General features: G+C 35.8%; 3 protein-coding genes across 9 annotated transcripts; 1 reads left to right on the forward strand and 2 right to left on the reverse strand.

Annotated features, from left to right (window-relative positions):
* Window positions 1–9020: 9020 nt before the first annotated feature.
* LOC307162263 (complement C1q-like protein 2) lies at window positions 9021–17326 on the reverse strand. Its single transcript, XM_079877476.1, has 5 exons — window positions 17303–17326; window positions 10446–10661; window positions 10090–10173; window positions 9676–9795; window positions 9021–9593 (listed from the first exon to the last, which is right to left on the reverse strand). The coding sequence occupies exons 2-5, from the start codon at window positions 10612–10614 to the stop codon at window positions 9310–9312; spliced, it is 657 nt and encodes a 218-aa protein (XP_079733602.1). The 5' UTR covers window positions 10615–10661; window positions 17303–17326; the 3' UTR covers window positions 9021–9309.
* cbln9 (cerebellin 9) lies at window positions 13932–17283 on the reverse strand. The gene is made up of 3 exons (XM_079877477.1): window positions 17092–17283; window positions 15389–15526; window positions 13932–15288 (listed from the first exon to the last, which is right to left on the reverse strand). Exons 1-3 carry the CDS (start codon window positions 17249–17251, stop codon window positions 14990–14992), a joined length of 597 nt encoding a protein of 198 aa, XP_079733603.1. The 5' UTR covers window positions 17252–17283; the 3' UTR covers window positions 13932–14989.
* A 1229-nt stretch (window positions 17327–18555) lies between the features above and the next one.
* On the forward strand, window positions 18556–23226 carry apol1 (apolipoprotein L, 1). Of its 7 annotated transcripts, none has more exons than XM_079876410.1 (12): window positions 18556–18682; window positions 18764–18789; window positions 19361–19429; window positions 19629–19703; window positions 19886–19951; window positions 20866–20940; window positions 21072–21128; window positions 21207–21287; window positions 21765–21842; window positions 21926–21965; window positions 22142–22193; window positions 22290–23226. In XM_079876410.1, the coding sequence occupies exons 3-12, from the start codon at window positions 19373–19375 to the stop codon at window positions 23122–23124; spliced, it is 1416 nt and encodes a 471-aa protein (XP_079732536.1). In that variant the 5' UTR covers window positions 18556–18682; window positions 18764–18789; window positions 19361–19372; the 3' UTR covers window positions 23125–23226. The 7 variants fall into 7 exon arrangements, with proteins under 7 accessions (XP_079732536.1, XP_079732535.1, XP_079732537.1 ...); XM_079876409.1 differs by having other exon boundaries at window positions 18556–18631; window positions 18714–18789; XM_079876411.1 differs by having other exon boundaries at window positions 18556–18631.
* Window positions 23227–23461: the final 235 nt, after the last annotated feature.

Here is a 23461-nt window from a genome sequence, read left to right on the forward strand (position 1 = left end):
GATTTTTTCACATAGCGGCAAAATATGAATATGCCTACAGAGAGCGCGTGCTATTGACATCAACTCAATAAAACTCATCAGATGCATGTACTTTACGTTGTAAGGCCCGTTATATTGGTCCAATCTCGGTTCGCCAATACACAGGGAAGGTTATCACGTGTTCTGTCCTCACTCATGCAAAGTATTGGTTGGTTAAATGCAATACATTAATCATGTATTCTCTCGTTATTTCATCTGACTCCATAAATGAAAGGTTTTAATAATATCTGCCTCACTAAGAGTGAGCAAATGTTTGACTATTCATTTTAACTATTAAATGAACAATGTCAAAATCAGTTAGAATAATCATGTAACAATTTAATAGTTCAGATATCCGAGATCAATTCCACAATCAATTCAAATATCTAGAACATGGTTATACATTGGTTACACCAAATAATCTTACCCAGCTTGTTCTGAAATAGAGAGAGAGAGAGAGAGACCACCTATTCAACTCCTGTCCAGCCAAAAAGAGAGCCGGAGCACACCTTCCTTTATCCCCTTGACCAGGTGACATGGGGGATGGGGGAGACCACCCTCAAAATGGCTTCTTATTCAACAAAAGGGGAGTGGCATTATCTGGACCAGTTTTCTCTAAACCTTATTTCCTTTTATTTTATCTATCTGGACATGAGATATCTGTACCACTCACTTTGAGACATTTCAAATGACACCAAAAACATAACAGTCAATGATAAACATTCACATTAAACCATGTTCTTGTGTGAGTTCTTAGTTGTTTCTGAGAGAAAGTCAGGCTGTATGGGGAGGTTGAATATTAATTAGCCAGCAGGGCTCTTTGTCTCATTAGACCAGGCCCCAACCAGTATTTTCAGTCTTACAACGTCGTCTTGCGACCCTGTGAGGAATAATAATAACGTAATAGTAATAATAATCCTGGAGAAAATTACCTCAGAAGTTTGTGAGTTAATTAACTAATAGTATTTATAAACATTTTAAAATCTCTAAAATGACATAAAGAGGTCCTTTCGTGCAAATTCATCTAAAATTCGGGGCCAAGATGGCGGCCAAATCCAATATGGCCGCTGCCCGAAAAGGGTTCTGACTATAACATTTGAACCACATGAGCTACAAATACAAACTTGATGTCTTTTTCAGCTTAATTGATCATGGGAAACACATAGGAATGTTTATATTTATGACCCAGTATATCTGGACCCCTTAATCCTCCAATTCCAATATGGCCGCTGTCCAAAAAAGCAGTTTTGACTGTAGTATGGGGCCTTACACCCCATTGTTTGCGCCAATTTATCTACAAGCACCAAATTTGGCACGGATGCAGCTGACGGCATACTGAAATGATTTAGCCTGGGTGTCCGAGCCACTGATTCCTGAGACCAAGGGATTCGGCTGCATATTGAATCAGATGAGATACAAATGTAAAGTTGATATATATTTCACGTTTTCTGGAAACACAAAAAAATATTTATATTTATGATTGGGTATATGTGGACCCTCAAAGTCCCCAAATCCAATCTGGCTACTGTCCAAAAAAGGGTTTTGACTACAACTTTTGAACCAAATAAGCTACAGATGAAAACTTAATGTCTATTTAATTTTTTTTACCATGACAAACACACGGGAATGCTTACATTTGTGATTGCCTATGTTTAGACCCCACATTTGCATTTACAAGAAAGCAACTACCTGATAATTCATACTTTCAAAATATTCCCACCAATTTTTTAATTGAGAATGTAGGGAAGGCATATATGAGGGAGAGTCAGAATTCCAGCTTAGATTTAGGCAATATAGAGCAAATATTGAGAATACTAGTTGACTGTATGGACTGTGGTGGAGCAGCTGTTTAGTGCTACTCCATGCTTGTGAGCAAGATGGACAACAACGGTGAAAGATGAAGATGACCAACAACAGTGTTAAGCCAACTACTTCCTTTCCTACCAACTTCCTCGTGTAAGTAACCAGGTGTACTTTTTACTACAAGTGTTTTGTTCTTAATATGACTACAATTGCAAAATAGAAAAAATATCCTGCTTTATTTTATTATTTATTTTTTATTTTATTTTGCAAGGGTCGCTGGCTACGGCGCTCTAGCTAAATCATTTCAATATGACCTGAGCTACATCTGTGCCAAATTTGGCGCTTTTTGATGAATTTGTGTGAAAATGTAGCCTGGAAATCCTAGCCAGACCTAAATCTAAAAGATGAATTAACTCGCTGAGCAAATTCAACTTGTGCTCTCGCGAGAACTCTGGATTACCAGGGTAGCGAAAATGTGCTTAAGGCCCCCAACTAGTATGCCATGGAATTTCCAGAGTGACACTGTGATAATGCTGGATTATATTTCCCCATATCAATACAAAATGGCAACTTAAAAGCTTGTAAAGGTGGTAGTAATGGTAAAGAAACCACTGTATTAAGCTGTATTTGTCTCTTCAACCCCGTTACCAACTTCAACCCTGTTACCCTAGTCTCAACCCCGTCACACCTACATTTTTATTAATTATTTAAGTTTATGAATAAGTAATTTAATGTTTGTTGAACTTAGTCTGAAATGTTCAGAGCAATCATAAGAATACTGATTTTAGTTCAAATTCTGAAGTTAAGCCACATCTTTGATCAAAAATGATGAGGTTGCTGTCACAAAAAGTGCCCATTTCAGGCTTTAGTATAGCATAAGTGTAAAATTATGATGTAAATTTTACATTTACAATTACTGAATTAGTGTGAGGGACATCTGATTAATAGGAAAATGTTGATTTCATTACAAATATATTTTATAATCATATTCAGAGAGCTCCCATAGTGTCCATAATGGGGTTGAAGACTATAGTGCCCATATATCAAAATAATTACCAATAATAATAGGGATTTGATGTCTGAGGTGGGAAAATATGTTTTTCTGGAAGTTAAGTAGGCTATGTAATTAATGTTGTGGGGTGTTCAGAAAAGTAATACATATAAGTAAAAAATCCAAATTGTACCGGTTTCGTGGAATGACTCATTTATTGTTCTGTCTGTTAGACCAAGTGATGTATCAACTGAGTAACATTCTCTTAAAGACCACAACTTGCGTAACTGTTTAAACAGACTTTGGACTGCAAAAACTACATTTTGAAGCAATAGCCTAATTGGTGTAGGCCTATGTCATGGAATTTGGGTGACAGCTGACAAAACACTGTGATAATGCTGGATTATATTTTCCCAAATCAATACAAAATGGTAATTTAAAAAATAGCCTATATGACAACTTAAAACTATAGTTTTTATATTATGTTGACTTTTTGGTGTTTCGTGAATTGATGTCTCATGTTTATAATGTTCATAATTAAGACAATGTCCAGTGGTAGGTTCCATTGACAAAAGAGTTCAGAAAAACCCACCACTCTAACCAGCAGCAGACTTAGCAGTGACCAACAGTGGAGGAAGTCTGTCGGAGGATGATCAGATTTTACGCCACTCAAATACCGCGCAGCCGCAAGCTCAAGTGGAAATACAACTGGAACCATAACGTTCGGCCCTACGGTGGTGGAAAAGCGGCAGCAGAACCGCTGCGTCTCCGAGCATCACAGTGTTTAGTATGGCGGATACTCCGTGCCAAAATCAAACATCCGAACGACCGACCGAACGATCGAACGTCTTTCCGAACGTCTATCCGTACGTCTTGAACTTTCAAACGGGTGACCCACGTGACGACCTGACGTGACGTCAGCGTCTTCAAATTTGCAGCTTTTTAACCATACAAGTATACAAGCTGATGTGTAAAGACTATAAATGTACATGATAGGCAATACATATAAATATTGTACCCCAAAAACAACTTTCCTGAATCCTGTGCTTGTGGGGCTATGTATTTTACTTTCAAAGAGCAGAAATACTGCCTATAGGCTACAGACATAGTCTTGACCATATAATCATTTTAACTAGTTTTTATTGTTAATTTTATTGCCCAATGTACAAAGTTCCCACAGTCCATAAAAACACTCAAAAGTCGATTATTTTATTTTTTACTTTTTGATCCAGAAGGTTTTCATATTAGATTTAGGCCTATAGCCTATATTTGGACTAAATGATCTAATGAATGCTCTGTATAGTGTTTGATATTGAGCTGTATGATCTGAAAGCATTGTTGGATTTTGAGCACAGATAAAATGGTTTTGAGTACATTTCTTTATTTTGACAAGCGTCAGATCAGATGTTCTCTGAATGTAGTTTGAAATTTTGGTTTTGTGTTTAAGGTTTTGAGAAAGTGGGTGATGGTTCCAAGAAATGTATTTTAGCAATTCAGGAAAACTGTATAGGGGTCATTGACGAATAAGGGTTTTAAAATTGTAAAAAAAAAAAAATAGAATGGAGATATAACAATATTTGAAACCATTTTTTTTTAGTTTACCTAGGTGTTAACAATAAGATTTTGTGGTTTGTACAATCAATTAACACTGTTTTTTTGTCATTTTTTACAAGATAGAAAAAATGTCACCAAAAAAGTCATTCAGTTTAACCACTGATTTGAAAGTTTAAAACAGATTTGACATTGATGTTGAGATAGTATATAGCCTAGTGTGTACCACAGAAGAAATATTAAAAAAAAACATCACTGATCTCATAAATGTAATCATTTATTGGACTACTCTAAACACTCCAACATATTCAAGTAAAACATTTTACAGGGAAAGGAGAAAAGGAGAAATGTAAAAATAAAAAAAGAGCCTTATCTGCTTTATATTTGCATTATTGTAGTTCCTTTAGTTATTAAAAACAATATTATTCCATTTAAATATTTACTATATCGGTTTTACCGAATGACCTTTAGACACTTCAAAATCTTTAAAATACCTTTATATGTAGTAAAATATAATTAAAACCTTTTGGATTCAGTAAAAGAGATCAAGTTGTACTACCTTACATACTTTGGATGTTATATATTTGTTTTTTTATTATTATTAAGACCTTTGGACAAAAAAAAAAAAAGACCCGTCACGTCATTGACCCATAGATTAAAAGCATGCATTTTTTTTTTATAGGCTACATAATATCAAACAAATAAAGTAATAAAAATAAATCTAATCAAGCATCATTTTTTTGTTTCAAGAACTTAGAGATCTCAACACTTAGGCCTACTCAATCTTAATAAAATTAGGCTACTAAATTATCAAAATCTTTCACAAATAAACATCATAAATGTTAAAGTGGAAAGGTTTATTAAAAACATAGCATAATAGTTCTAATATTACATTTAGACAAGATCAGCTGAATTATTAAGGTTCGTTGATTTTCATGTCTGCCACATATAAACAATGAGCCAAAAAAAAAAAAAAAAAATGTAATGATCATTTAAATAAAATCATATGTAACACGTTCCTACATGTGCTTACGTGTTGTTAACGCGTTCCCATGGCGACCGGTCGGAAGTGCGAGTAACTGATCGTCTTCCCAACGTGTTGTTTACGTGTGAAGACACGTTGTAACACGTTTTTTTTTTTTTTTTTTTTTTTACTTAGTTTAACTTCTTATACTTCGGTTGTATCCTCTAACTAGTCCACATTTGATTACTGCAATGGCTGATTTAGAAAGTTATTTACGGTGTATTATTAAAGTTAAATATAGCAGAGGCTAAATATTATTGACAAACCTTGCATGCTTAAACGGTTATTTTGGAAAAGCACGATATTCTACATAATTTTTCGCCATCTCCCATTAAATCGGGAATAGATCTAATTTCGGAATGTGTCTTATTGAATAGAAATAATTACACTGTAGCGTATTCATATGCAGTAAAAACTGCAATCAGTAGGCTATCCCATCTGCTTTACCTAAATATAAAAATAATAGGAAATGAATTATATATAGTAGGCTACATAAAATATGCTGACCATTTATATCAGACAAATTGACATTTCAAATACAAAGCCGGCCTACATGTCTATGATACCCTTAAGAATGTAATGTAACCCAGACTTAATTTCAGGAGTCTCTCGCCTCAGGGGGGACATGAGGTAGGAAAGCATGGTAATTAGTCATTATTGTTTCATCTGTGTCACCTGCTGTCTTCATCAGTTTTCTCCCCTATTTAATCCCCTTGTGTTTGCTGTCCTGTGCTGGGTCATTTTGAAATCTACCTGTGAGTATTCCTGTCAAGTGGATTGTAGTGAAATTTTTATCTTGTATTTGCTGTTTGTTTTTTGTCTAGTTAATTTTCGAGTCATAGTCTAGCTTTTGTTTCTCTTTGTTTTCCCTGCCTATGTTTTGCCTCCTCGTGTGTTTTGCTTTCCTTGTTTTCAACACTACAATAAACTGTTTCACCTAATTCTGTCTGTGCTTGGGTTCGTATCTCAAAACCCTGACATATACACACACAATTATATATATATATATATATATATATGCATACGTACATGCGTGTGTGTATTATTAGCACTCTTTAATGTTAATGCAATCTTACAGAAATCTTTATGTAGGCCTATTAACAAGTATTTGGGACGATTATAATGCCATGCTGCAAACCGCTTTATGCCCCTTTAGCACTTTATTCAATAATATGTTTACAAGATGAGAACACGAGAGACACTGAAAATGCATGTTAGAAACAGTGTTTACATGACCTCTCTCTATGACAGAATTCAGTTCATTAGAGTAAAAAAAAAAAAATCAACATCTTATGTTAGAGGAACTCACTGTCTTGCAGCCCAAGAGTCAGCGGAGTCCGCAAAGTAAATTTCAGAATGAAGATGAAATCATGGTAAAAATGAACAGAGTAGCCTAAGCCTATAGGCAATAGATTATATTGGATAATCTTAACTGTCTTTCTCAATGTGTTACTACCATGAAAAGTCAATGAGCAACTAATGACAACATGGTCCATGGCATTGAAGACTTAAAAATGAAAACCCTTTATCTTATTACTTTTAACTCTTACTTGTAAAACAACATATCACACAATATACGATTAATCAGTTTGACAGATAAAAAAAAGGAAAAATACAACAACATTAATTAAAACACTGTAGCCTATACAGTTACAATAGGTGAGTCTGGTGTTCGAAACATTAGAGTCATGAAATGCACAGAAAGTCATGATATAGCCTACAGGTGGTTGTTCAGTTCATCACTTAGAATAGCTTACAACACTAGAATAGGCTTATTCGGGGAAGTGCAGGAAATGGTTGAGTATTATTTTAGGTATAACATAGGCCTATTTAGTGCCTATCATGTCCATTTATAGTCTTTACACATCAGCTTGTATACTTATATGGTTAAAAAGCTGCAAATTTGAAGACGCTGACGTCACGTCAGGTCGTCACGTGGGTCACCCGTTTGAAAGTTCAAGACGTACGGATAGACGTTCGGAAAGACGTTCGATCGATCGTTCGGATGTTTGATTTTGGCACGGAGTACCCGCCATAGTTTTGTTCCTCAGATGAGTAGATTCAACTCAATAATTTGCCGCCACCTACTGACGGGTGTAGGCCTACTTTCATAGTGATTTATAGCCTATTTCATTTTTCAAATAATTTAATATTTCTACATAAAATGTTATATTTAAAACATTAATCTTAATATAATGTATGCAGTGATATAATTTTTTTATATAATATAATTTTAATAGGCTATATCGTGTGCATTCAGTGGTCAGTGACCTTACACACAGCCTAGAAGTGACCACTGAAACAAAAGCATCTAAAGAATACAGGAAGTAACCCCTGACTATGAGCTAATAGTAGCCTACCCCCAAATGGCTTAAGCAGCACCTGCATGTCACAGGAACTAGAGACATGTGAACATTCATAGTTTGACTCTCAGTAGGAAGATCAAAAACTGACAAAACCCCCACACTGGAAACTCTCTAATCTAATCAGTAAAGTTCTCCTTAGTTTTTCATGTGATGTTATGTCAGGATGTAGCCGATCAGCAGATCTTAAACATATTTTTAAATTTGTAATCCCACATCTTTCATATCAACATCTTGCTCAATAGTTTAAACTGTCAATTGACTTTGGATTACAAGAACTACATTTTGAGGCAATATTTATTTTAGGCATCCATTGTAGGCTAAAATGAAAAAGTGAGCCGTTACACTATTTTGTGCCATTATTTTTCATAATCCTTCTTGTTCTGCTATAATTTCTATTGGATAATGCTTTCATTATATTTCTAATCATACTAATACATTCTAATAATCTAATGTATAATTCTAGTCTCTTTACTCATGTTAGATCAATGACTCCAAAGCATAAGGTCCTTTTAACATTGTTAGAAATTTGCATTGATGCTAAAATTTTATATCCAAATCAAGAAATTTAGTTTTAAAGTGTTCAAGGTTATTTTCAATAGTGAAAAATGAAACATATTGTTCTTTTACCATATAGGCCTATTTTAATTCCCAAATGTAGAGAAATATCTTGCCTCATAGGTGCTGAAAACATTCCTATATCAGACAAAAAAAATATTAATAACGCAAATTAAAAGGTAAGGATTTTGATTCCTGTATGTGCACTGTGGAAACCTTAAACTGGAAGGCAATAATATGGCATTGAACATTATTTTGTGATTAAAGCCTTCTGATATACAGAAATGCTTGTGAGTGAACCTTGGGTATGTTTTGATCACATGGGAAAGGCAGATGTCCATTAAAAGTGCTGTGATGGTGTTCAATTGTCAAAAATCCAATACATATTTCACCCGCCTTTTCCAACAGCAGCTAAACTCTGTTTGAAGAGCCAATAAAAACATAATCTTGTTGTGCAAATATAGAAATTTCATGTTGGCCATTCCTAAACAGGCCTGTGGAAATCGTTTTATATCAACCTGCAGGCCTTAGAGAAAAGCCTGAATACATACACTCCCTTCATGGGTACTGTAAAGATTCCTGTATCAGACTCCAATCCATTTAATTTTAAAGGTTTGTAAAATAGTCACATTCACAGTATATGAAGTGATTTACTGTACCTGTATTTGCATCATAAGCATCTCCAGTATTAAGGAAGATGTGTTTGTAAATCAGGGTGTGTAATTTTTTTTTCATTAGACTCACTTTTAAGATTTACCCATTTATATATTGTGCTTTATTTATTTATTTAAGCATTACATTTGACACATTGATTCAAATAAGGCCTTTTAACAATACTTGCTTTATAGGCGCCGATACATTTGAAGTACAAGTTAGTATCAAATCTAAAATTTTATCAAATTCATTCACTCTTAGTCTTACAGACAGAAATAAATAATGTGAATGGAACATCTTGTATGATTACAGTCTTGATGTCCAAAGATGTTCTTTGTAGGTTCCGATCACATGGGGAAAAGCAGATGTCCACTAAAGGTGCTGTGATGGTGTTCATTGTCAAAAATCCAATATCCAGGATAGAGATTTACATATATTTTATCCCCCTTTTCCAGCAGCAGAGAAACTCCATTTGAAGAGCCGATGAAACCACCGCTTTGACGTGCATAAGTAGAAATTTCATGCTGGCCATTCTTAAACAAGCCTGCGACAACCGCTTTATCTGAACTTCCAAAGGCCTTAGAGAAAAGCCTGAATACATACACTCCCTTCATGGGTGCTGTAAAGATTCCTGTATCAGACAAATATTTCATAAATCAATCAGGATTTTAAAAAAGAATCACATTTACAGTATATGAAGTGATTTACTGTACCTGTATTTGCATCATAAGCATCTCCAGTATTGAGGAAGATGTGTTTGTAAATCAGGGTGTGTAAACTGCTGTGCGGCCCATTAGAGGACGACAGAGAAACTGAGAAAGCCACTTTTGAAACTAAGACAAAATATGTAAATTAGGCTGCATCATTAAAAAAGGATTTAATTACATTCATTTTTAAGGTTTATCTACGATAAAGAAAGTATATAACTGAGATTCTTTATAAACTGCATTACCTTATGATTACAATATCACAAAATTCAACATTGAGAAATAAATGTATTCAATATTTAAATATATGCATTTTTCTGGCTATAGTTCAGCAGCCCTGCAATTATTTGCTAATGCTAAAACATTTATGAGTCTTGTATAATATTTAATAAACAAAATTGTAATTTATAGTTATATTACCTTCATTTTGTTTTATTAGATCATCCATTTTGGTCTTTACGTCATTTGTTGTTTCACGCAATGTGTCCAGTTCCTTACCTTGAGCTAAAATAATAATCATTGATCAATAAACATTCATTTATTTAAATAAAACATTTCTGATCAATTGAAGCCTTGAACTTTTTGATAGGCTGGTTTTAGCCTAAATATGTGAGATTTGTCAATGATGAAACTATCTTTTATTACCTTCATTTTGTTTAATAAGTTAAACCCCCGCCTAATTTACCTTTTAATTAGAAGGGTTTTTGATGGAAACTAGTTTGATATTTTATCAAAGTTGTCAATGTTCTTCACATTTGTAAGCAGTGTCACATTACCTGTGTTTTCTGTTCTTAGTCGCTCCATTTCCTTCTCCATTGATTCCAGCCTTGTTTCCATGATCTTCATCTTTCCTAGTTCTTCAAGGATATTTATGTTTGGTAAAAATATATCATCTGCTGGTATAGCCCACACATTAAGCATTAAAACGGTTATAAAAATCAACATTATTTATTGTTGTGTCTGTTAGTGATGTTCTAACTGAATAACATTCACTCTTCTTAAAGACCACGACTTGCGTAATTGTTTAAACAGACCAAGGGACTTTGGACTGCATTTTGAAGCAATAATTGGTGTATGCCATGGAATTTCCAGAGTGACAAACACACTGTGATAATGCTGGATTATATTTCCCCATATCAATACAAAATGGCAACTTAAAGGTGGTAGTAAGTAACCACTGTACATTGTTTTGTTTGATCATGTTTTACCCTTTCATGCATGAATTATACTAACCACAGTCATTGGTTATATATTTTACACATATTTTAGATTTTCAGATGTCCACTTGAGTGGACAGTATACATTTATGTTTTTAACTGTATTAAACATAATACAGCATAGCACAGTAATGCTGTGTGTATTTAACAAACCAATGAATAAAAATAAAAAAATCATGTGAAAACTATAAAATACAATAAATATAAAAGCGGTCTTCATCTTTAGCCACCACCATGTCTAACGACCTTCAGGAGTTAAAACTATGTTATAGACATATTAGTTCAAAATCAACACTTCTATAAAATAAATTTCTTGCCCATAAGGCAACCAACATCATAGTCCTGATATAAATTAAGAAGTTTTGTTACTGTCTCCACAACAAATAATGACAATCACCTCATGGTCTCAGCTGGTTCTTGAAAGCCCATTAGCTCTTTATCTATAATCTCCATCAGGGTTTTTTCTCCTGGCATAGTTGCAGACACTTGTCACAATGGAAAACAAGCCATCCAAGGAATGCGGTTTCTGGTGAGTGGTATGGAGGAACTCACATTTCTGGGTCAGACTGCCATAACTTCTCACAGCTCATCCCCCATTAATGATATAATGATGCTGCTGGCCTCACAGTCATCTGCTCTACTCTCATGCCCATCTCACATAAAACACCTCCCATCAGGGTAGATGCCCAGTGGAGGCGGTGACTAGTCTGTCTAGGTTGACCTCTGTCTGGCCAAAGAGGATCTTACTCGTCGTTGAGAAATCACCTCGTGCACACTGGTAACCACTCTTCCCCATAACAGAATCTTTGATGGTTTTCTTCAACATAATCAGTTGTTTTCTGGAGCTTAGGGAAGGCACACTCAAGAGTCACCAGAGCCATCAGGTTGCCTAATAGTGTTAAAACAGGGAGACAAGTTAATGACAGCAGTATTTAATCACTAAAATCCATTAAACATCTCCAAATCAGCAAAATCTCAGTGCTGAGATTATACTCAGTGAATTTAGTTATCACAACTGTCCATTCAGTGAACTGCTACATCTGTTACTGGAGCCATCATCCCTGTATTATGGTGGAGAACAAGACTAGACAAAGAAGTCACTGGTCCTAACTAGTCAAAAACTTCACTTCTATCGTTTAAGGTCTGTATTATTATTCTTTAAAGTCATTCATTTTACTTTTAAAACATTTAAAAATTGCCCTCTAAATGTATAAAATCTGAACTACCTGTAGCAGGATTTATTTTAACATCTCCATGTCCATGGTTTTCTACTGAAACACTGTGCCTTACTATAAATAGCTTATTATCACTTATGACACAGAGTCTCTCTCATTCAATGTCAGCTAAAACCTGAGGCATTCAGCCCAACTTAAGACATCTTTGCCAGAAATGACATGCATTTTCAAATAAACATAATTTTTTATATATTTTTGCAACTCACATTTGGAGTCATTCATTTTACATCAACCTGTATTTATCAATTCACTTATAACATTTTTATCATAGATCTTTCCTTCAAAAGGATTCCCTCAATCCTCAAAGACTTCAATCTTTTGACCTGGTTTTTATCTCTTGTTCTTTCTCAGACAAATATTTTAATATCCTCATATCAAACACTGATCTACTACTTTCAAACCCACATTAACACCAGAAATTTCTGTCACTTTCACATTTTCTCACCTTCTGAGTGGCCATTTACAGTAAAACACTCTCTGTCATCTGGTGGCTGTGTGTTAGCCTCAACTACAGCAGCACACACCTTGCCTACATTTTGATCATTGTGAACTTGCGCTCGGCTCCAACTGCAACACTGCAACACTGCAAGCCGTGTGTCCCAATCAGGAATGTAAACAGAGCCACTGATAAGCAGTTCTCTGTATTTTTTTGACAGCCCACCAGTGGCGGATTCAATCACAATAGCCAAATCATAATCTTCATCATTATTATTGGCAGCACATTCATTTTCTTAAGCTGTACAGAAAATCACTCAACATTGTCTAAGGGGTTTTCATAAAGTTTCTTTTTAACTTTAGTCACACTTGTCCAAGGAAATGATCCCCGACCCATAATTTCATTTACTTGCTTTTTGTAATCTTTGTAAGCAATACGAGGCTAACATTTTTTGGTTTCTTTCTTTGTTTGTAGCCAGTTGTTTATCTTGCCAATCGTAATCAAAACCCTGACTAAACATTTTCTTAATTTCTGCAAAACTCTTTGAAGTGAGAGCTTCAGAGCACAGCTGCTTACAGCGTTTGTTCTCTTCTGTCTCAGTATTTGTTTCAGGACTGTTCAGGTTACTGATCAAGTTAGTTAATTTGTCTGCCATATCTTAATCACAGTTCAAACTCACCTGTTATTGCAGAAATGGAGGCGGAAACTGCAAAGTATACTCCAAAATCATAGTTACATATACTGGTCCACGCCAGTTTGGGTCACAACTTTTTTATTTTTCTCTCGGGATCGTTCCTAAGGCATCCCTAGCAAACAACCCTGTTTCTATTCTATTGTTGTTTTTGTAGCTAATAGCTTAATCCGTAACTGCCTGATTCACTAAATTCGGGGATCCCCTATCTGAGATGGAAGAGATGGAGCAGGTTTGTGGTGCCACTGGATCTACAATCCAGGGACGTACTCTGCTGGGGTGGTGCAATGCCCAGTGGGGCTTTCACAGAGCAGGCTTCGCTTGCGCTGTCTGCTGCCGTCAATCGTAACGACCCTATACTTCTTATACTCTCAGCATAATTATTTAGCTCTTACTCGTGTGTAGCGCTGCCTGCATCCTCTAAAGACGCCATCAGCGACTTCTTATACTTTAGTATAATTAATCCTCACTCTCCTATTCGGAGTGAAGCTCTCCCGCTCTCCTTTCCCAATCTCTTCCATTCAGACAGCCCTAACCAAATAATAAAATCTTCCTACCTTGTTTGCTGATTTGCCAGGGGTGTCACCGAGAATAATTGCCCGCATCCTCCACCATTACTGTTAGGGGGTAACAGTTTAGGGCCCAAGGACCAGATGTTTGAAAGAAGACCCGGAGTCAGAATTATAATAAATTGAAGAAAAGTTTTACTGAAGATAGTTTGCAGTTTCATCAGCAGAAGTCAGCTTCAAGACTCACATAGGAGTTCGTAGGCCGCCCCGCTTACAGTTACAAAGATCACAGCAGTTATACCCTACACAAAGGTCTAAGCTATAAATCCTTGCTTCAGGTTGAATGATTCTCATTGACTAAGAAATAGATAAACATAGTCATTTTCCACACAGATAGATTGAAGCATATCTCCATCGATTAGGCAGCTGACACTCGAACCCTGAAGTTAGGCACGTCGTGACCTTCCAGGTCGCAGATTTGGGTTACTGGGCGCCAGCCTGTCCAGAACAACAACTTAGTCAATCTCCAATAATGCCAGTGGTTCCTTAACCTGTAACCAAGAAGACTAACACACACACTGAGCTTTTCCAAGGTTGGATTTGACCAGGCTCTACTGGAGAGTATTCTCAAAACATCAAGATAATGCGTTCTTTCTCTCAAAGAGAGATACACTTTAGTCTAACTGGAAAGTAAGGCTTAAAGAAATGGTCCCTTAAACTACTGGCTTCAATGACCCCTATATGTTTTAACACATTGAAGACCTTTCTCAAACACAAAACAAGTCCCTATTTAATTTCTGGAAGCCGGGCTAAATAAGCAAGCACTGTTACTGCATTCAGATATCAAATACTGACTTTAAAGAATACATGAAAAGAACATTTCAGTAATCACACTGGTAACTTCTAACAAAGTAAAATCTCCAGAGAAGTCATTCAACCCATTTGATATTTAGAAGAAAAAATATTGATTTATACCTTGATTATTATCACTTTACTGGCAATATATGTCTTTATTCATGAATAATGTGATTTATACTTAATATTAATGAATAATAAACAAACAAACAACATCAAAGTAGTGTGTAAATTGTGCTACATTTGAAGGATTTTTGTATTTTAAAACTTGTCTGAAGACAATTTTTGTCCTGCCAAGTGCATGTTGACAGCTTCAAGAAAATGAGATTTTCTACTTTATTTTTTGTATCTAAATAAAACACTGCATTTGAGCTATATTACATGGGCAAAAAATACATGGTAAAAAGAAGGTGTCCACTGAAGGTGTTTCGTCTCCACATATCTGTGTAGATACGACGGTTCTGTAAGAGCTGAAGAAGTATCCGGTCCCCTTGTTCCAACAGAAGAGTGACAGAGTTGCACGCAGTGTCCTCTGTGTCTTGCCCGGGAGGGTTATCTGACGCTGCAACCACAAAATTGCCATTCTTTAGCAGTCTCACACCGGTCGATATGGCATAAGGATTGAAGACCACAAAGTTGAAGAAATAAACTCCTTTTACTGGTGCAGTGAAGATTCCTGTTGATAATGGCAGAAACTTAGGTTCTTAAATAAAAAATGACATGATAAAATTGTTAAAGCATTGTGTTAAGAATTTCTTTGTGCAATTTTGCAATACCTGTATTGATGTCATAAGCATTTCCAATGTTAGAAAATGCATTTTCATACACAAGATTGGTTGCTTCTGCATAAGGGCCAATATATTTGACATCTGTTGAAGCTGACAGTGAGGCTGAAAAGGCTACTTTCACCCTTTCTGCAAAAAAAGGATGTGAATAAAATGATCAAGCAAGCAAAAAGAAAAACCCTTAAGTATCTTTTCATTTAATCTTTGTGGTGCTATTTCTTGTTGAAGTTAAAAGTACACTGTATGGTTAAAAAACAAAATTGCATGCATTTTGCGGAAGAACATTGTTTTGGTTGTGCTTCGGCTCTGCTTTACTGGTTCTTTCCCATAACAAAAAAAAAAAAAAAAAGAGAGAGATATTATCCTATTGCTCATAAAACATTCACTAGTAAGAGATAACATATGCAGTTTAGAAAGGATCTCAAGATGACTAGCTGAAAACGTTACTGTAGTTATACCCATTAATATACACGGTACTTAGCCTACTTGAAACTAAATTCCAGCGCAGCACTATAGCCTACAACAATATATGCAAAAAGTACTTTTCACAATAGATAAAGCTTTACAATGAAAGATACATGGCAATTTATCTGTTCAATAAAATACATTGCTCGCCTGTTGAGTGATAAAAATGCCATCTACGCCTCACTTTTACATTTCAAATAATCTTCGAAAAGCCAATAGGTGTGTTTGACTTGAAGTGGCGCTGCGCAGACCGATCGGTGGATGACATAAAAATACCGCAAGAGCAATTCGAAAGCATACGGAGCCATCACGGTACTTTGATGTCATACACTAATCGATCTGCACAGCACCACAAGTCGAACACAACTATTGTTTATTCTTGTTTCATTACGAGCTCTGTCGGGTTCTCTTTTGCCAGCATACGATCCTCTGTTCCTCTGTTCAGCATTTTTTAAAACGGGTGATGAGGTTCGAATAGTTATGGCTTTCAAAACACTGCTTCATGACGCTCCGATCTGTGTCTGGCTTGAAGCAGTGCATGCCATTTAGACAGTTTGACTGAGCCTGGGTTCTCCCAAGGTTCTCTTCTCCATTCTGCCACCTGATGGAGTTTTGGTTCCTTGGCACTATCGCCTTTTTCACCTTTTTTTTCACCTTTGTTGCCATTGGCTTTTGGCTTGCTTAGTTGGGGACATTAAATTGAACATGTAATTTAATATTCAACAATAATATTGATCCGCCTGCATGGATACCATTTTATATGAGAACTGAAGCTGGACGATGACATCACGGTTTTCTCCAGAGCGGCTATAGCCTATATATAATTTAACTAAATTAATAACTTTTAACTTTTAATACAACAAAAATGAAACATCACTTAACTTACTTAAGCTGGACTGTGACGCTATTTTCTTCAGGAAACAAACTTTGTTGCATTATTTTCCTGTTATCTCTGTAAAGCTGCTTTGAAACTATCTGTATTGTAAAAAGTGCTATATAAATAAATGTGACTTGACTTGATGACAACACAGCTGTTCCACGAAGAAATTTATACAGGTTTGGATCAACTTGAGGGTGAGTAAATGATGATACCATTTTCATTTTTGGATGAACTATCCATTTAAGCTTTATGCTCAAAGAAACAAACTGCAGTGTGGTCAGTCAGTCAGTTTCTTAAATAAAAATAATAATAACATTTTACAGTATACTTCATTCATGTCATATATTACCTGTGTTTTCTGTTCTTAGTCGCTCCATTTCCTTCTCCATATATTTCATTTTTGCTCCCATCTTTTCCAGTTCTTCAAGGATGTTTATATTTGGTGAAAATAAATCATCTGCTGGTATAGCCCACACATTGACCATTAAAACTGTTATAAAAAGCAACATTATTTATTGTTCTGTCTGTTAGACCTACTAGTGATGTATCAACTGAATAACCTTCTCTTAAAGACCACAACTTGCATAACTGTTTAAACAGACTTTGGACTGCAAAAACTACATTTTGAAGCAATAATTGTCATGGAATTTACAGGGTGACAGCTGACAAAACACTGTGATAATGCTGGATTATATTTTCCCAAATCAATACAAAATGGCAATTTAAAAAATATATATCTATATGACAACTTAAAACTATAGTTTTTATATTATGTTGACTTTTTGGTTTTTCGTGAATTGATGTCTCATGTTTATAATGTTCATAATTAAGACAATGTCCAGTGGTAGGTTCCATTGACAAAAGAGTTAAAAAAAAAATCCACCACTCTAACCAGCAGCAGACTTAGCAGTGACCAACAGTGGAGGAAGTCTGTCGGAGGATGATCAGAAATTTCTTTTAATTGTATTATTAATTTGTGTTTACGCCACTCAAATACCGCGCAGCCGCAAGCTCAAGTGGAAATACAACTGGAACCATAACGTTCGGCCCTACGGTGGTGGAAAGCGGCAGCAGAACCGCTGCGTCTCCGAGCATCACAGTGTTTTGTTCCTCAGATGAGTAAATGATTCAAGCAGGCTATAGGCCTACAGTCGTTGATGAGTTAAATGACTAATCATTTTAAACAAATCTACTGCTTTAAAGATTCAACTCAATCATTTGCCGCCACCTAGCTACTGGCGGATTTAGGCCTGCATATTTCATTTTTCCAGTAATTTAATATTTCAAAAAAAAAAAAAAAAAAAAAGTAGCCTATAGCCTATTTAAAACATTAATCTCTTAATATAATCTATGCAAAATCCATCTATGGATTCTGTTGATAGTGATTTCACTTGATTGTTGTAGCCATAAAGTGTATTTTATTCAGATTTAATTTATTCATTGAATTTAAGACAATACATTTCTATAATAGCCCACTATCTCTGGCTTTATTGCTCAGTGTTATTTCAGGGTTTTGATCTCTCAACTGAGAGAGAACACATCCTGTATTTTATTGTAGGCTATTATATAACGACTATTTGACATTAGGCTACATCTAAACTTTGAATATGCTACTGCTAGTCATGTTGCATAATTGTTCTATGAACATCAAGCATATTTTAATTTTTGTGTATTTTGTGCTACTCCATAATAATGATGTTCTTGTTGAGGTAATGTAGTGTAGGTAGGCTATAATAGGGCCCAAACATTACCTCAAGCACAGGGGCCCCCAGCCCCTTGCCCTGCTGAATAGCACCACCTGACTGCTGTCCATGGATTTACAAAACTGAGGCAACAAACACAGCAAGAAAGGGCGGAGTTGACAACATTTCGATAGGCTACTTCACACTGTAAGGCAAACCACTGCACGTCAAAAGAAAATAACATGGAAACAATTTAAGGTGGCTTACACAGTTGTCTTTCATTTCATAGATAGGTCACCGATTTATTTTTCTTCACGAAACTCAATATTTTTTCCTCAGGGAAGTGTGCGGTTTACGCATGTGCGGTAAGTTCAGCACGTCTTGTTGCTCCAACTTTAACGACTTTTTTGTTGTTGTTGCAGTGTTTATTTGTAAAACAACTGTACAAACTTTCATATGTATGTTGGAAAAGCACTGCCATGTTCAGGAAACGACTGAGAGAGGCATGGGTGCGTTTATTTGTTATAAATCCCGTGATTTGACTTGACTCAGTCTGTGGAATGGATTGTTGACTTACCCGAGGCTACGAGAATAACCGTTACTTTAATTTAATTAATTTGATTTAATTTCTAAAATCCTCTTGTACTCAGCTGTCATCCCTCTATATCTTCAATCTTTATGTTTTACCTAGGTATTTTTAGCCTAGATGTTGCTGATCTGGGGTCTGCTTTGCCTTAGCATTCAGTGTTGATTAATGAAGGTCATTTTTCAACAAAAACGCCTTTCTTTCTCTGTCTCAGGATGACCTCCCAGTTCAAAGTGAACCTTCAGCATGTGATGATGTTTGGTCTGACCGCAACATCATGAGTGTTAAATAGTCCTATTATTACTCTTCTGACTCTCAGTCCTTTTATCTGTTTCTTGGTCCTCCATTAGGACATTCTTATAATGGACAGAGAACTTTTTAAAATCGATGACAACTGTGGCGAGCCCTCCACTGCTGAAGTAAGTCCTTGTCTGCCTTGATACTCCTATATTTCACTCACTTTCACTTTCTTTCACCTTTGTATGTATTCTATGTTCCATGTATTGTAACTTAAACCTTACTAACTGTTTCACAGACTTTAGGCTATCTTTTTTGTAATGTCACTAGTTCTGATAAGTGATAAAACATGTTGTAATAGGAAGGCATCTGCTTCCCCAGCAGGGTATGGAAAAAACACAACAGTTCTTGGAGCCCACTGATAAACCTGACGTTAAACAGTCAATATCCATGCAGGTGGGCATACTTTTTAAAGATGTAACCCAGTTTTGTTAATTATTTGCAAGCTAAATTACAGCTCAGATTTAGTACACACATTATTGGATGGGATCAGGACTGCCTTTAACCATTGAATGTCAAAAGACAAGGGCATTTTCATCAAATTATTGTCAATGATGCACTTTTCTCTTTTATACCAGGATATGGGTTCTGGTTTAGATGCAGAGGAGCTGGTTGATGTTGAGAGCCAACCAGCCCTTAAGAAGGTAAATATGCATTTTCATCTCTGTACTGGTTTATAATATGAGGAACGGTTAAGTGCCGTTGCTTTGACAACCAAAATGTGATGGTAAATTTTTTTTGTATTATTGTTTTATAATATTTTATTGTTAAAAATAGTATAGTATTATTATATTAAGTTAAAATATAATAAAACATTATTATTATTATTTATTTATTTTTTTCATTTTTTTTTTCAAGATGTCATTCTGGTGATATTCCTGTATTTTTTTAATAAAAGTAAACAATTAAAATAATTAAAATATTAAAATAGGCATATATATGTGCTGTGTTATATATATATGCAAATGTATGTACACACACACAGCATAAACATCACCCCTAAACTACAAGCTTTATTGAAAACATGTTGAAACAGACTAGTTAAGTTGCTTCTGTTCATCTAGTTATCTTGTGCAAGTCCAACTTGGTATGGAAGCTGTTATCTGAACATGCCTTTGGGCTTTTTCAGCAATACTTTTCGTTTTTTTGTTGGCCCAGCCTAAATCGCTATAACCAAACATAAAAGACAAGCACCTACTTGCACATCAGAATGCCAGATGAAATATGGCTCAAATTATTGTGCAAGATCATCTAGACAGGTTGAATTATGTAACTCAATAACAAAGCAAGTGGTGAGGCTATAATTTAAACACTTGTCTAAAGCATGAATGCAGTTATTGGTGCTATTTTGACTGGCAACCATGACAGGTTAACAAAAGCTTTTAACAATGTCACTTCTTTTAGTTTATCATTTAATATTTTCTCATAATTTAGGTTCTGTGTTCTCTTTTTATTTTTTCTTCAACATAGATTATATGCCAAACACAAAAAAACACACTTTTAAAGTTATATCTGAATCATAGGAATAGGATTATATGCATTCTACTCATTATTGCAGGGCGATAGCAATGAGGTCCTGGAAAAGATTCCTGACACAGTGGCCGAGACACCTGGAGAAGAGGAAAATACAAAAGTAATTGCACCCATCTTATCATTTTAAGTGAATACTGATGCCCTTAGCAGTGCATTTTTCCAGAGAACCAAAACAGGTGATCTGAAATTCATCCCAGTTGAACAGCTTTATATCATATGACATTTTCACAGCAAAAAGGACAAAAGAAGAAACCCAAAAATCCATTTATGCCCCAGGTTGTACCAAAGGTAAACAAGTATTTTTCCTTCTTACGTTTTTACATGCTCACAGTTGTTATTCAGTGAAATCATGTGCTGTTATTACAGAACAAAACAACGCAGAAAAAGAGTGGAAACCAAAATGGAGGTGGAGGCGGAGGCAGTGGCAGTGGGAGTGACCTTGCAGAGGTGCTGAAATGTCCTAGCAGTTCTTTTAATCAAAATAAAACTTGTGACACTGAAAACAAGACACAACCAGGCAAAGAATGAGAACTGAGAGACTGTTGTGGTATCCTAAATATAAAAACCCCACCTTCATAAACTGTTTTATGCTACAGGTCAGGTGACAATAAATTAGTTTTGTATTTTGATTTTAAAAAACTGAACTCAATTACTATTATTTTAGGAGGAAAAAATTATCTTGCAAATTTGATTTGGCCCCTATATTTTATTGCACCAGCCACAAGAAATAGTGCTTTTTTGCAACCTGTGACAAAAACAAAACCACATGAGCAAACTACCTTCCTATTTGACTCGCAACTTCTGCAATTTCTGTGGTTTTCTGCATTGGAATTCTCCCATCAAGTTCTTTTTTACACATTATTGTCCAATCTCTGCTTGCAGAATAACCTGACATTACTTTCTGGTTTTGTTTTTTTTAATCAGACTAAAGGACACAAGAAGTCCCTCATGGAATGGCTAGATGAGTTCCGTTTAAGTGAAAATGAGAAAGAGGATGAGGAGGTTTGGTTCATTAAATATAGATCCTTGACTTTGTTTTCTAAAATAGACCCAATTTTTAGTTATCATAAATGTATCTATCACAGGATCTTGATGGCCTCATGGATTGGTGGAGCACTGTGGAACGTGAGTTTTTCCCATCATGTTGGTGTGACTGTTTGTCCAGTTTTAGAAATAATCCCCTACCTCCCATCATTTAATTTCTTAGTTTAGACAAACTAACATTAACGTAACCACGTTTGAACAGATGGCCCATTCTAATTCATAGCTATTGTCCTCCCAATTTGTTTTTTCCAATTCAGAATGGGAGGACATGCCCAAAAGTGACAACATGACTGAGAAAGAGGAAACCAAGTAAGTCCCAATTCATTTTGTGTGTGTGTGTGTGTGTGTGTGTGTGTGTGACATGGAAATAAAGATAATTTGACTGACCATTGGCCTTTTTCTCAGGGCTTTTGCTGTAACTGCTGAGAAGGTGCAAAAAGGCATTCGCGTGTTTAATAAACTTTTCTCAGAGAGAGCAGAAGGACTATGGCAGCATGTGATTGACCTGCATGCCATTGCCGATGGCCTGGACAGATTCAACAAGAAGACTAAAATCGCCCAGATCACCGGTGGCTCCACCAGCGCTGTGGGAGGTGTTGCTACCATAACTGGCCTCATCTTGGCACCTTTCACCATGGGAACCTCTCTGATTGTCACTGCGGTTGGCCTGGGTGTTGCCATGGCAGGCGGGCTTACCTCTGCGTCCGCTGGGATAACCAGTACCGTCAACAACTCAATGGATCGCAAGAAGGTGGAGCGCATTGTGGAAGACTACCAGGCGAAGATGGCAGACCTTAACAAAAGCATGAAGTTCATCAAGCAAGGCATTACAAACCTACGCAAGTTCAACCTGAATAAGATGAAGAAGCATGCCTATAATCGAGACTTCCCTTGTTTCGACAATATCTATGAGGATGGTGCCATGGCAGGCAAAGCTATTCTAACTAACGCCAATGAGATTATGCGTGTGATGCAGATAGCCAATGTAGCGGGAACCACAGCAGCCCGTGCTGTGCAGATTGCTAGTATATCCACAGGGGTTTTGACTGGGCTTTTTGTCGGTATGGACATCTACTTTGTGGCCAAAGACTCTCATGAGCTTAAAAATGGTGCAAAGTCAGAATTTGCTGCGAAAATCAGAGAGGTGGCAGACCAGCTACAGGAGGGCTTGGTGGAACTTAACAGCATCCGAAATGAGTTGCAGTTGACCACCACTCTGAAAGAAGACAAACTTTTATAAACACTCCTCTGGGTTTAATAATACCTTCACACTAGATGTTTACAAATTATATAGTTATGTAACTACACTGGCTTTCCTTATTAGACAGCAAAGAAAATTTGGCATCTGAACTTGTTTTTATATCCACTGCTATAATTTATGCTTTTATAAGTCTAAAAGAATATGAACTTATATGGTCTTGAACATGTTTATGTAAATATTTTCTCCTGATAAAAAACATGTTATTTAATTATTTATAACATTTATCTGTTTGTATATTTGTCATATATCTATCGATCTATCTATCTAATCTGTCTGTCTGTCACAGCCTTATGATAGCCATGTGTCTTAAAATTCA

This window comes from Squalius cephalus, assembly GCF_949319135.1.
Source record: "Squalius cephalus genome assembly, chromosome: 7".
NCBI classification, from domain to species: domain Eukaryota; kingdom Metazoa; phylum Chordata; class Actinopteri; order Cypriniformes; family Leuciscidae; genus Squalius; species Squalius cephalus.